Here is a 14660-nt window from a genome sequence, read left to right on the forward strand (position 1 = left end):
GAATAAACTCATTTTAATCTTCAACTTTAGACCTTGATGATGAGAGTTAACTTTATTCATTATTAACTACACTGTAAGCCCATACAGGTTGATTGAACTTAAAACATTTATGGAAACTCGTTGCCCTAAAAAAGTTGATTTTGCCTGGTTGAAATAACAATTAATTTTAAGTTTAATGTACTTAATGTTTTAATTTCTTCCAATATTCCTGCCTTCTTAACCCAGTTTAGATGACATTACTAGAAATGTGTGAGGAAACCTGTTGTGTTGCATATAACTTTAGTTTTTATCACTTTGTATTACTTTTGATGTTATAAATGGTATTATAACAAAAATTAATGACTGATTTTAAGTCAGTCATTGAATAAATGTGATTCTCCACAGAAACACACAAAAATGTGTTTTAACATACATTGTAAGTACAGTGGAGAGAAATACAATAAAATGTTTTGAACAGGGTTCATGTACGGAAACACTGATCACCTGAACGGTGACTTCACAAAATTATAATTTACAACAAAACAACATCAATAATATAAGAGCTTGAAACTATATGACATTTTATTAACAAATATTTGAATAGAGAAAGTTCTTATCAGTTTTTAATTTGTGAAAAAGCAGAAAATAATCAAAATATTCAAGCGCAAAGGATTATGGGTATTCCTCACAACATGAACTAATAATTTTAAGTTCATTTTACTTGAATGTTTTAGTTTAATAGATTTTGTAAGGTTAACAGTTAAATCAACAAATCAATTTAAGCTTTGGCTTCAAAACAGAAAATATTAATGATTTTTCCTTGATTGTTTGAGTAAAGACAATTTCTGGGTTAACAGTGTAAATAAATAAGTGATTATGATATGAAAGTGATATACATGCGGTGTTACGGAAATAAACACCTGGATTTTCCCCCTCACTTTAAGACAGATGATTAGTTTGTGGTTCATACTATTTTTATGAAAACCCAACAACAATTAAACAAATACAAACTCATAATCAACTTATATTAAAGGATGAAATTAAACGTATTAACCAGCGCTCGTTCTTTTGCTTCTGTAATTGTCCTGTCAGGGTTGCCAGATCCACGTAACAAAACCAGCCCAATGGCCATTCAAAATCAATCCAAAAGCATCCCAATGAAACAAATCTTTCATCTCTAAAACGCGGAAAAAAATCAACGTGCAGAAAAAGTTTTAAAAAAGCCTAATTCAGAACTCCACCTTAAAGGCATGAGACCTGGCAACGCTGCAAACGGGACAATGTTGTCTTGCTTTTAAACAACCTGGTCGCGCAGTGAGCAGGGCCTGATAAACGTGCAGCTCGTGTTGAATGAAGAAACATCGTCTGACTTTAATTATAAGCGCACAGCTGGCGCTGTATGAAGCGGACGTGTCCACGCTGTCCAGTAAGTAATGGTGTGTGACGTCACAGACAAACTAAACGATGACGAAATTTATTGACTACGAATTTTATTATTGATTTTATCGATTAGTTGTTGCAGCCCTATTAGAACATCATCTTTGTCCTTTTTGATTTTTTTTGCTTTATTTTCACTTTTAGCCTATTTGGTGGTTCTCATTAGTTTCATAACAATGTTTCATTTTTATTTGGATTTAACCCTAACCCAACATTATTTAGGCATACTACAAATGCACCCTCAGTAAAAAAAAAAAAGTTTCAAACCCACCCACCGCCCCCAAAAGATTGCTCCTATATGTAATTCTTCAATATCTTTTCTGTCAATGTCTAAAGTTATTTTTATTAAGCATTCTGTTATAGGGCTCCTCAAGTGCTATACTAAGAGTCACATCCTATAGTTAATCCTGATTTCTCTTCGCCATTCAAACCTCATTGTGTGTGACTACATACAGGAACGCCCCGCGGTTAAAAGACGTTCTTGTTAGCATCCCAATTGTGCTCATGTTTGAGGAGTGACAGTGTTTAAAAGAGACACAACCGACCTGCTCTTCAGGAGAAAAACACAACACATCACTGCATACTTTTACTTTCAGCTTGCCAAAAAATCTCACCGCTGTTCTCATAAGGAAAACTTCAGCTGCTGTCTGTCCATCTGTCTGTCTGTCTCATTCAGTCTCTCTGTCTTCTTATTAGATTGCTCTATTAACTGGAATCCAGTGGGTAAACACGCCATCCATGAGGTGAGGAACATCACCTACAGTCATCTGTCCTGTGACAGCCAGGCGGCCGTGGTGGTCCGATGGATGGCCAGTCCTCTCGGTAGGTTTTCTTCTGTTTAAACTCGGTCATGATGGTGAACTCAATTAAAAGCTGTTCTTTTGTTCTGCATCCCTTTGAGAGTAATCGGTTACATTACCACCAAGAGTCACCAACAGACATGAATAAAACACATTTTCTGTGTGATGCTACATGGATCAAAATGACCAATAGATTCTGATACGTGATGTACAATGTATAGACAGCAGGTTGTTATCGCAGAAATAATCCCTGACAGTGATGAGGGTATCAGCAGAGGGTCTTGTATCTCAATCAAGGGGTTTATTTTACGATAACACTTTTTTTTTAAGATAAGATGTCAGGAACACACAATTTGTTTAATGCTTGTAAATATAATGTCATATATGTTATTAAAATATATATTTATATATAATTTCTGTGTAATATTAAACTGTACCTGTCAAAATTATTTGCAGCCGTGTGTTATTAGTTTTGAGCGGTAGTTATCTGAAGAGAACGAAACTTGGAATGGTTTGACTGGCCAATCAGAATCAAGCATTTTAGGGAGCAGTGTAATAAACTGTTTTAAAGATATTTATATTCAATCTTTTATGATTTTACAATAATCACTATGTTTACCATGGTAAATTAGCTCATTTATCATTCACTATGTGTCGATATATTAAGACAAATACACTTAAAGTGCTATGATTATAAGGATCCTACAGACATGTACATTAGAAATATATTTAACATGTATTCTGTGAATTTATATGTTTCCTTTTTTCTGTATTGTTGTTATATTAAGTTATTTCTCTGCTGTTTGTACTAAAATGTATTTTCTGTAAAGTTTCTTTGCAACAATGCAAAATTTTATAAGAATAAAAAGAAGTGAAATTGAATTGAATTTTCCTGAAGGGCAGAGTCACGTCATCATGATGTTAAATGCTTCACCAGGACTTCTGGAAATGTTGAAGTCAAATGAATGTTTGTGTCCCCAAACGGTCCTAAAACTCATTTCAGACTGCATGTCTGTGCTTTCCATTAACATCCACAAACCCATAACAATGCAGATGTTTTTTTAAGTGCATGTGTGTTAGACGGGTGGTTACGCACACACAGGTGATTTATCTCTTGTCTATCTTCAGTCTAAAGAGCGAGCGAGGGGAACAGGAGAGGAGCTCAGCTTGGCTTCAAAGTGAGTTCCTGCTCTTTCTGATCAAAGCTTCAGTTTCCCTCCTCTCTCTCACTGACAGTCCTGCAGATCCGTCCAAGAGACTGAGAGATCGGCACACCGGGACGCTGTGATATTTTTTTGTCCTGGTTAGGAATGTGTGCGTGTGTGGTGAGAGAAACGCGGGGGTGTCCTTGGCTTCCGTCTGCCAGCGCTCTATTGAACTTGGTAATGTGAGCTTTCTCCTGGCGAACGGGACAATGCGTGCTGTTGTTCACTGGAGGTTAATCCTTTGACTGGGGCAGGACTGGACACAGCTCAGGTGTATATTAAAGGTCTCTTTAAAGGTGAAAGCATTGAGCATTGGGAGGTCTTTCCTGAGGATCTGAGCTCAAAGAGAAAATTCATTTCAAAATGACAATTCTGAGAGTGTCGTTTAATATGACTAAAGTCTGAGATCACAGATTGATTTCACATTGATTTCAATCTTTAACATGACTAGATGAACTAGATCTTAAAAAAATTACTTGAGACTAAGTTGGGTTTTCACAGACAGGGTCATGTACAATATATTAAAGGTGCCAAAGAATGCATTGTAATAATTTATTACAATTGTTTTCTGATATCTACACAGAAGGTTTGTGGCTTTATTAAGTGCACAAATGTTTTTCAGTTTTTCATGTCCATTTACAACCCTAGGATTTGTCTTTATAATGAAATGATCTATTATTACCTTGTTGAGCTCTGCTCTGATTGGCTGTTTCTCCTTCAGTAGCTCTGTGTGTGTGTAAACAGATCTTATGTTTGAGTCTGTATCAGATTTTGACGAATAATCAATTGTTTGGAGATTGTTAATGGACGTTTCTGAACCTAAACGTTAGCATATAGCATTAACTAGCATACAGCATTAACTAGCACATAGCGCTAACTCAACAGTCATAACTTTGTTTTTAGCATTGTAACAACATTGTACTTAATTTAATGTAGTGGTGTACATCTGGACTGTAACGTCACAGTTGGTGATATTGATTGGTCTGTTCTCCAGCGGTCTTTTGCATGCACAAGGTTTACATAAGAAGGAGGAAACAATTAATATGTGATTACCATGTACTGAACTCTTATTATTCATCTATGCCTACATAAATACAGTTTTATTTTCTACAGCACCTTTAAAGTTCCCATCTGTAGGAGATTTGTTAATAAGAAACCGAGAGCACACAGGCAGTTTTACAGCTTTTTTGATGGTTGTGTGATAGTGTGGCTCTATTAATATTATCTGACGGCTGCTGGAGGTGTGGAGTTACACCCCGGTACAAAGACACGGCCCTCTCGCCCGCTCCCTGCCGCGGTAATCGGAACCACACGGAATGAGTGCGGGAGATTTTCCTTCCCTCTGTGATGATAAGACTGAAGTGTAATTAAATGAGAGGAAGGCTGGCACACGCACATACTTTCATCCTGTAAATGTCCCTTCTCTTCCTTCAGGGGTGCTAAAAACTGGGATAGAGAGGAGAATAAACATGAAAGAGAAATGATTTGGGGATGTCACGCTTTGACCTCAAGCTTTTGAGTCTTGCGTCATTTCCAGTGCTGGAGGTGTATGGCAGGTTAAGCAGGTTTTATGGAAGTTTTAAGAACATCGTACAGATCTGTGCTGGATATAACCGATGGGAAATGATTTCTTCTTTAAAGTTTGATGATGAAGGGGACAAAATGAGAAGAAAAGATCTTTTTAAACAAGAACATCAACAGCCCAGTAACCACAAAGAGATTCATTGACAGCCACATTAGACATCTTAGCAAGGCATCCTGAGCGTTTAAATCTTTATAAAACAGTTTGACATTATATGAAAAGCTTAATTATGAGGTTAAAAATTCTTCTGTTTGACCACAAACCTTGAGTAACTTTATAAAAGTTCAACAACAATGTTAAACATGGTTTTAATTTGCATATTTGTATTTTATGCACTTGATGTTAAGATGTAAACAGTACTAGATGTATTAGTAGAAGAAGTATTGTCAATATTAGGTGCATTCGAGCCGTGGGTTTTTATCAAATCTAATTTCCTTTCATTCACCAGGTATTGAACACATTCGAGGATTCAGAGTATATTTGGAGGACAAAAATCCTGAGGGAAAACAGTGTCAACATCTGATCCTCAAAGATCCACGACAGCTTAACTTCTCTTATAAAACTGCTGTAAGTATTTAACTTCATTCACACAGCACATTTATAGTATTAGAGACCCAAGTGAAGCGGTCCCTTATCCTAATGAAGTCATTTTAATGTTTTTCCCAACAGAAGATGAGCTCTCAACCGTTCACGGGTCTGGCCTTTGAGACGGACTACATGGTCAGAATTGTGCCGTTTCCTACCTTCCTGAACGACAGCTTCTTTCCTCCATCATTTCTCCGCACTAACAGTGAGTGTCTCATACAAACACAAAACAACTACATAAACACAGATGCAATGATTTTACACATTACTTTCTGAAATGCGAAAGTCAATCACAAGCTTCATGTGTGTCTGCTTTTGGGAGAAATAAGCATGAATCTCCTGCCAGTCTCTCTGCTCTCTGCATTGACCTAAAACTTTGACTTTACAGAAAACAAAAGATCAAAATAATTTAGTATATTATGCTGTGTTCACATTTATGGTTGATGTTCATTCATCAGACATTTGTGTGAGAGTGAAATCTCTTCATATATCTCAGTATAATTGTGCCACAGATTGTTTGTTGTCAGTGTGGATAGACAGACGTGTTGTGTTGAATCTGCTTTGGTCGTAACGTAACACCTGTGGACCACATGCTTGCACATCTGTGTTCATGTACTTGTATAACGAGTCTGCTGTTATTCTGTCCTATATTTAGATGTGAAACTGAACATTATAATAAATATAAATAAAATGTTTTCATCTACCATCAGTACTGAGTTCTAGTTGAAGTTGTGTTACTGTCATCATGAAGTGATTTTGTTTTCGTCTCTCTCACACAGGTTGTGAAGTGCTGCTCGGTCCAGATAATCTCGTCTGTAAACCATGTGAGTCCTTTCGAGACGTCATCACTTGTGTAGGAATCTCAGCTCTTTCATCTGAACCTAACCTGAATCATTTGTGTTTTCTCTGACAGTCTGGAAGCCAAAGATACTCAGTGTTTCTCAGCTGGGTTCTAATTTGCATATTGTGTTTGACCACGCCCCCTCCACGTTTGGCTTCAGCATTTATTACCTGTATTACAAGCTGAGACAGGAAGTTCCCTTCAGACTCAAACGCTGCAAACCTGTGAGCAATTTCTACTTAACCACTTACTGTACAGTTGTTTGCATTTCTGTAGTTGTATGAGCTTTGTGAGAAGAAGAGAATAAAAAAATGATTGTTCTAGGTTTATTTATAAACATTATTAGTTGTACATGTGATGTGTCCATGCTTATAAGCAGAGTTAAGACAGAGATTTTTTTTCTGTGAATAATATTTGCTGGGTTTACAAGAATTGAACACAATATAATGGATCTTCAGAACTACTTTACAAGGCGGATCACTCATAGGAATCTGTAGAATTTGGATCAAGAAGTTTGACGAGTGGTTTGGGGGTTGAGTTCGTGTGGGACAGATTAGCTGCCTTATATACTGTTAAGGTAAGGCTGTTAAAGGCTTTATTCTGATTGGTGGAAAAATGTTTCATGGGTATGCAGTATTTTGCGATAACCGCACACCTGACCTGTTAAATATGTAAGGAATAATTGACGATGGGCTGTTAAATTATTGGACAATAATGCACAGCCAAGGTGGTAATCGGCACAAAGCGAAGCAAAGTTACACCGCAGGTGTCCATTATTGTCAAATAATTTAAAGGACCGGAGTCAATTATTCCTCTTATACCACAGTTACCACAGACATTACTCTGGTGGTTATTTTAAGACATTTGAAAGGTCAGGTGTGTGTTTTACAGAAAAATAATCAACACCAATTAGAATAAAGCATTTAACAGACCCATGGTATAACTTAAAATATCCACCATATCATGGAATTATTGACTCCACTCCTTTGAATTATTTGAAAATAATGTACGCCTGACGTGCGGTTTAATGGGGCATACACACCAAACATGAGTTCAATGCTTTGTGCGAGTAGATTACATACAAAGTCAATGAAAAGACGCAATCAGACACATCCTCGCGCAATAGTGTGCTTTAGTAGTGATGTGTATGTCTGTGTTCTTGTGATACTGTAATGTGTGTTTTGTGTGAGATGGCAGCAGCTGTAGATGTTGAGATGATGTTCAGAGTTAATCTTCATCTTCTTCACAGACAGCTGCAGTAATGTACGCTTGTGTCCGGCTGCTCTGAATGTTCAGGTCATTGTTGGAAACAGAAGTTTCTTTATGGAAATGTAAATCTAAAGCCCTGAATGCTTTCACAGCAGTACTGTGTGTCACTTACAAACTCTACTGTCAGATACATTCATGTTGTTTTGGTTTAGGAATAACTCAGCATTAGTAAATATTGACAGAACAGATCCCTAGTGGTGAGGCTTTAAATCACGGTGTTTCTGTTTCTTTACAGACTTTTGGTTTATATTGTTGTTTACTGCTGCAGTATCTTTAAGCTTCATTATTCACACAAAGTCCTCATTGAAAAATATCAAAGTATTGTTGTGAGAAGCTGAAGTTGATCATCAGTGAGATGTAGTGCAGCTGGGTTGGGCGGTGTTGTTTGTAGATATAATAGATTGAAATCTGAGGTGAGCGAAGCCACCAGCGGGGGATTCCTGACTTCTGATGCTTTATGGATCTCAGAGATTCAGTTTCAGTCACGATGTCTCTTTATAAATGTATCTAATGACTCTTCTATAGATACTCACACCCTGGATTATTACTGTAGGACTGAATGGGAAATTTCAGTAAGAAGCGGTTCAAATGAAATGGATGATGTTCTCACGGCCTGAAATCAAATGTGATGTTTTGAAGTGTTTCTTTATGGACATCAGTGCGTTTTGGATTGAAATATTTATTCTTGACATCTCACAGCAACAAATAAGACATGAGATTGCAGATAGTGTAAATCCATCACATATGATGACATCATCATGTATCTCTCTCTCTCCCACAGGAACCAAACAGTCCCAGAACTACATGTGTTTTACAAGACGTCACACCAGGAACTTATGCCATCGAGGTAAATCCATGAGAGGTTGTTTAATCATATCAAATATATCAATAGTGCATTTCAACACATCCATGTTTTCATTTCTGCAGCTCCGTGATGATAACAACACAACTAGAAAACAGACGCAGTATCACGTGAGCCAAGGTATTTAATATATACACTACTGATGTGTTAGGACTTTAAACGTAAAGTGATCAAGATCAAAACTATTACTATAAATAATATACAGCTGTCATCAGTCCAGTCAAACCTTCAGCTAAAATCTGTTACTACTAGAAAATAATGGTGAAGTGTTGTGTTTGTGTTTGTGCTAATGTCTGTTGTGTGTTTCAGTTCATTCTCCGTGGGCCGGACCGATCCGTGCCATGGCCATCACCGTCCCTCTGGTCATCTTGTCAGCATTTGCTACACTCTTCACCGTCATGTGTCGGAAGAAACAACAAGGTATGTGTATGTGTGTGTGTGTGTGTGTGTGTGTGTGTATGTGTGTGTGTCTGCTTCACATCTCTCTGTCATTACTGAGTGTCATGTTTCATCTTAGACTGAGTTTTGTTGAGAATGTGTAAAGTGATCTGTGTTAATCTTGGATTAATGTGCGGTGGAATCTGAAGTGTTTGTGTCGTTCTTCTTGTTTCTTCTGTAATCCTGTCAGTGCAGCATGAATGTTAGAAAACATTATAATAGATGTGTATTTATGAGGGTAAAGTCTGTATTGCTGTGATGTTGTTTGGTGGTTGTTTATGGGATTTATTTTGGCAGTTTTATCATCACAGCATCAGGTGAAAAGAGTAGGAACATTTCTTTTTTCGTTTTTCTGTGATCAGTGCAGTATTTTGTGCATTGGTGTTATTATGCAAGTTATGTAGATGAAGAGGTGGGTTTGTATCTAAAGCATTAACATAGACAACTAAGGTTAGAGATGGTTAAAGGTACAATAGTTATCATATGGAAACAATAAATGCATTGCACTCTTTATCCACTTTTGAGATTGACCTCTCTGATGGTGAACTTTTCTTTAGAGAACATCTATTCCCACCTGGATGAAGAAAGTTCAGAGTCTTCCTCTCAGACCACCGCTCTAAATGCTGACAGGCCTTGGCCGAGACCCAAGATCTTCATCTGTTACTCTAGTAAAGATTGTCCCAAACATCTCGCTGTCATCCAAAGCTTCGCCTTTTTCCTGCAGGACTTCTGCGGCTGTGAGGTGATCGTCCTTTCAGTTTTTATCATTCTGTGTTTATTCAATTCATATTTCAGACTATAAATAACATCTGACACCAGATGATCCTGTATTAGCAGATTTATTCGCTGACAGAAGGAAATAAATGTGTAAGGAGTGGTTTTATGTTTCAGAGACAAAACTCATTCACAGTCTAACAAAGGATTTGTTATGAAGCAAAGTGATGTAAAGAAAAGTTTCACAAACCCCTGGTGCTTATCTGTGGAATTGCAGGGGGTTTAATTGCAATTAAATCATAACATGTAAATAAAAAATATATGTAATTCAATTTTATTCATATAGCGCTTTTCACAATTGTTTCATTGTTTCAAAGCAGCTTTACATGAATAAAAGCAGGACAAATTAATGGACAACATAAGCAGCAGAATATAGCAGCTAAGATTAAACTTTACTAACAAGAGTAGTAATAATATAACTTATTGAAGAGAGTTCAAAGTTAACCCAATGTTAGCTGACTTCCTAGGGGTTGAAAAAAAACCTACCAGCTTTTTAGTCAGGAGGAAAAAGTCCTAATAGATACTATTTTATATAATTGTATGGGAATTAAAAGCATCGAAATAAAACACTAACAAAAGAGATATTTAACTAAAGATATATTTTAGATATATAATTTACTTTTTTAGTTTAATCTGCACGTCATGTGACTATTATACAAACACACAACAACATTCTGCTGGGTAAATATTGAACAGAACACATGTTGGGTTAATAAATAAACTTATGCTGGATTGTTTTAATGCAATTCATAGGTTTATTTACAACCCAACAGGTGTTCTGTCCTATATTAACCCATGAATATATCAGAAAACTGAGAATTGGACAGATACGTGTAATGTAACAAAAAAAAACAATAAAAGATAATAATAACAATAACTATGTGAAATACTACTAATAAAAACTTTTAAATGAATAAAAAAAATGTCATTGAAGTTAAACATGCAAATGTGCTATGGGGGGGGGGGTGCTTCAAGTAAATAATGTAGGTCAAAGGCGATTGGCTGACAAAAAAGTTTGAAAACCCCTGATATAAAGTTTGATAAGGTTTGTGAACAGGTTTCATATGAAGTAGAAATATATTCAGTGAACAGATGGCGCACCCTAGTGGCAATACAATAGGATTAGCAGAACTAACCATAACCAGACCAGTTTAAGGAATAGTTCAGTAATCCATAAACACATTATTACCAACTTTATATTTAACATGATCTCTAAAGGTGACTCTAGGGGTCACCTTTTGGTTATTGTGCAGACGGCTGGGTAATGCTGTCTATCCACTAGTTAACTATTGTTCATTTAAGGCTGGTTAATGACAGTTTTACAGCTGGTTTCACAGACAAAGCTTAAAGGGCGATTTGCAGGTAAAATTTTTCAACGAATTTGTGCAATTTGCTTGTTGAGAATAAACATTTAAACTGTTATCCATTGTATTTTATGTTGTTGGGTATCACAAAACCCGAAAAAGTATGAAAAAGTGCAGCGGTTTGCAATGATTCTCCTTTCCCCCACAACGCACTGTATGACGTCACGCTGGGGAGAGAATTTACCAAAGCAGCCTTGAGAGCATTGAGAATGACTATAGAAAGACGAGTAAAGTACAGTTCTGATAGCGCAGATAATATATAAATACATAGATAGATATATAGATAGATATATATATATAGATAGATATATATATAGATAGATAGATAGATAGATAGATAGATAGATAGATAGATAGATAGATAGATAGATAGATAGACAGACAGACAGACAGATGAATAGGCTAGTATAGAGAGATAGGCAGACAGACAGCCAGATAGCATAACGTTAGCATATCTTCGTGTAGAAAGTAAACAAACAATTAACATACTCGTGCATGCTGGCTTGAGGGCGTCCATGATCCTGCCTGAAATGGGTGTAACTTTATGCGATCTTCAGCACAAACGGTTTTGGCAGCATGTCTCTAATCCTGGAAGGTGAGTGAAGCACGTCACGTCTGTTCGCGGGTACCAGCGACCCAAACGCACTCACTTTCTTACAGCCAGTAGCGGAATGGCAATCGCCAGAGTCGGGACTTTCCCGGTGGGCTGATCTGATAATAGTTATACGTTTCGAGTTAACACCGTCTGGCGGCGTGATATGCGTCCGGTTCCCGCAGCCCGCTGGTCAAACTGTGCAGCCTCTCTCAACAAAGTATATAAAAGTGCTCAACCTGTTCGGCAGGTCCAAACATGTACAGGATTTATAAAAATACGGTGATCAATGAGCGGTTCCTCCTCAAATGGCATAGTCTGTCGTGATGTAAAAAGCCGCCGAACGCCTGTTTATTACAGTATGTATGCGGTCGGATCCGAGTGTGCTGCAGCTGCTGACTGCTGCGTATAAAATGATCGTGTGATTCGTTATAATCGCATAAACAATACAACAAGGCATTCTTTTACTTCACAAAACAATACATTTGAGATATTATTTGATAGACTAGTAAGTGTGGATTAAGGATGTTTAAAAATCTCTAGCCTGGTGGTCAGGACATGAATGGATCAAATCAGCAGATTTGCGAAGTTTTATTTATCTCCACATATATCATAAATAATAATTATCATGGTAACTTTGCAGTATAACACATTATATATTTCCTACGATGTATATATGATTTCCAAATTATATACGTAAGTATTAAACAGCAATAAATGTCTCATCTATCTCTATGGCTCTGGCTGAGGCTTTCTCCACTTCTCCCCAACGTGATGTCATCGCAGAATTGCCTTAAAAAAACCGTTAATACCAAAAACGTAAAAAAAGTGGTCTTTAAGACCATTTTTGAGACATTTTAAAAATTATACACATATCTTGAGTGATTTATGTACCCATTAATCGACAGTGGTGGTTAACCTGCAAGACGCACTTTAAGGCTAGTCCTAGATTAAAACACATGTTTGAGCTGACTCAACTAAAAATAACTTGCACTGACAGATCATAAAATAAGCCAGTGCCATTCATTCATTAAAGGGACACTTCACCCATTTGCATTAAGCTTTGTAGTCATGTTTTGAATGGTCGTGCATCATTTTCTCAGTTGTCGCTGAGACAGGAGAAATACAGATTTCAGTGTTGCACTTCCTTCTTTCAATGATGTAAAAATTATCATTTTACATCATTGAAAGAAGGAAGTCCAATATCTTTGTTGAGGGGGTGAGACTACAAACACCCCTTTTCTCGGTCAGACAGGCACCAAATTCTTAATGTATGTTACATTTCTACTACAAATATGACGCACTTTCAATAAAGATTAACGTTTCTACAAGTGAAATGCTCCTTTAAGTCTCAAGATACACACCAGTAGTGTCTTTTTCTAAGGCATGCATGTAAAAGATGCTTAAACATCTTAATTTAACTTAGGTCTAGTCCAGGCTTTAGCTAAGTAGATTACAACAATAACTGCACACAAGGATATATTTGGTGACTCAGTGTTTTTAGGAGGGCAGTAAATCCACTGCAGACTCACATTCAGCTCTAAATTCAGTTCTGGATGAACAAAGACCTCACCATTGTGACCCCTGACCTCCGGTTACTCCAGACGTGTTGTGTCTAAATGTCTTCTGTGTTGTGTTTGGATGTGCAGGTAGCTTTGGACCTCTGGGAGCATCTGGAGATCTGTAAAGAGGGTCAGATGGATTGGCTGAGCAGACGCATTAATGAAGCTCACTACATCATCACCGTCTGCTCGAAGGGCCTGAAGTATTTTGTGGAGAAGAAACACCGGAAGGGCAAAGCCACATCCAAGGAAAAAAACAGAGAACCGTCCCCCGGCTCTGGTTCTGCAGACGCCAGCAGCAGAGATCTGTTCATCGCGGCCACGGCCATGATTGCGGAAAAAATGCGCGAGGTGCATCAGAAGACCTCCGATCTGTCGCGCTTCATGGCGGTTTACTTCGACTACTCCCACGAGAGCGACATTCCCGCTTCGCTCAGCCTGGCCCCGAAATTCAAACTGATGGACCAGCTGCCCCAGCTGTTCGCCCGGCTTCACTCTCGCCAGCTCAGTTTGACCGATCGCGAGCCTCAGCCGCCCAACGTCAGCAAGCGCAATTATTTCCGCAGCAAGTCGGGTCGGTCGCTTTACGTGGCCATCTGCAACATGCACCAGCACATCGCACAAGAGCCCGACTGGTTCGAGAGGCAGCTCATGCCCCCTCCCGCTCCCAACAAACGCGAGCACGCCGGACTTGAGAAGCTGGACTCTGGACTGGTGCTTAATGAAGTCAGATTAAAACATCCATCAGAGAGCGACTGCCAGGTTAGGAGCAACGTCCTCATCCTGCCGACCGTGCCAAAAATATCAGTGATGTCTCTCTCGGGTCCCTCCTCGAGCGCGCTGCAGGATGAAATCGGGGAATGTTCATCGAGTCGGGAAGCGTCGGGTTCACCGAGGCCCGTTCTTCATACGGATGGCTCGGCGAGCCCTCCGGAGATGCCCAGAGACTCGGGCATCTATGACTCTTCTGTGCCATCTTCAGAACTTTCAATTCCTCTGATGGAGGGTCTCTCACCGGACCACGCTGACATCTGCTCTCTGGCCGACAGCGTTTCATCCTCCTCAGGAATCGGTGAGATTTCAACATATTTCAGCAGAAGATTTTGGCAGATATACAGCTGGACACAATACATGCCTGACGAAATCTACAGAATAAAAAATGTATTTCTGTAAATGTGTTTAAATGCATGTTGTGCTAATCGCATAAATGTTTAATGCTACCAGTAACTTTGCAAAACTCTCACTGCTATTTAACACATCTGAATTTATTTAGCAGATTTTTGTAGATAATAATTGTATGTGCATGAATATTTCAAGGTGTAGATGTTTATGACCGGTCTCTTGTGTCTGGTGTTAAAGCAGTATGTTTT

At 38.1% G+C, this 14660-nt stretch overlaps 1 protein-coding gene across 1 annotated transcript in view; it reads left to right on the top strand.

The window, feature by feature from the left end:
• The window catches only part of il17rd (interleukin 17 receptor D), a 32572-nt gene that overhangs the window by 17103 nt on the left and 809 nt on the right, over positions 1-14660 (top strand). Inside the window, exons 3-12 of the mRNA XM_065259297.1 lie at positions 2113-2238; positions 5452-5570; positions 5673-5793; positions 6368-6412; positions 6502-6653; positions 8480-8545; positions 8626-8680; positions 8870-8980; positions 9556-9740; positions 13378-14362. Of these exons, the coding sequence (XP_065115369.1) occupies positions 2113-2238; positions 5452-5570; positions 5673-5793; positions 6368-6412; positions 6502-6653; positions 8480-8545; positions 8626-8680; positions 8870-8980; positions 9556-9740; positions 13378-14362 (1965 nt within the window). The remainder of the gene's footprint in view (positions 1-2112; positions 2239-5451; positions 5571-5672; positions 5794-6367; positions 6413-6501; positions 6654-8479; positions 8546-8625; positions 8681-8869; positions 8981-9555; positions 9741-13377; positions 14363-14660) is intronic.

Source organism: Paramisgurnus dabryanus, chromosome 14 (genome assembly GCF_030506205.2).
Source record: "Paramisgurnus dabryanus chromosome 14, PD_genome_1.1, whole genome shotgun sequence".
Taxonomy (NCBI): domain Eukaryota; kingdom Metazoa; phylum Chordata; class Actinopteri; order Cypriniformes; family Cobitidae; genus Paramisgurnus; species Paramisgurnus dabryanus.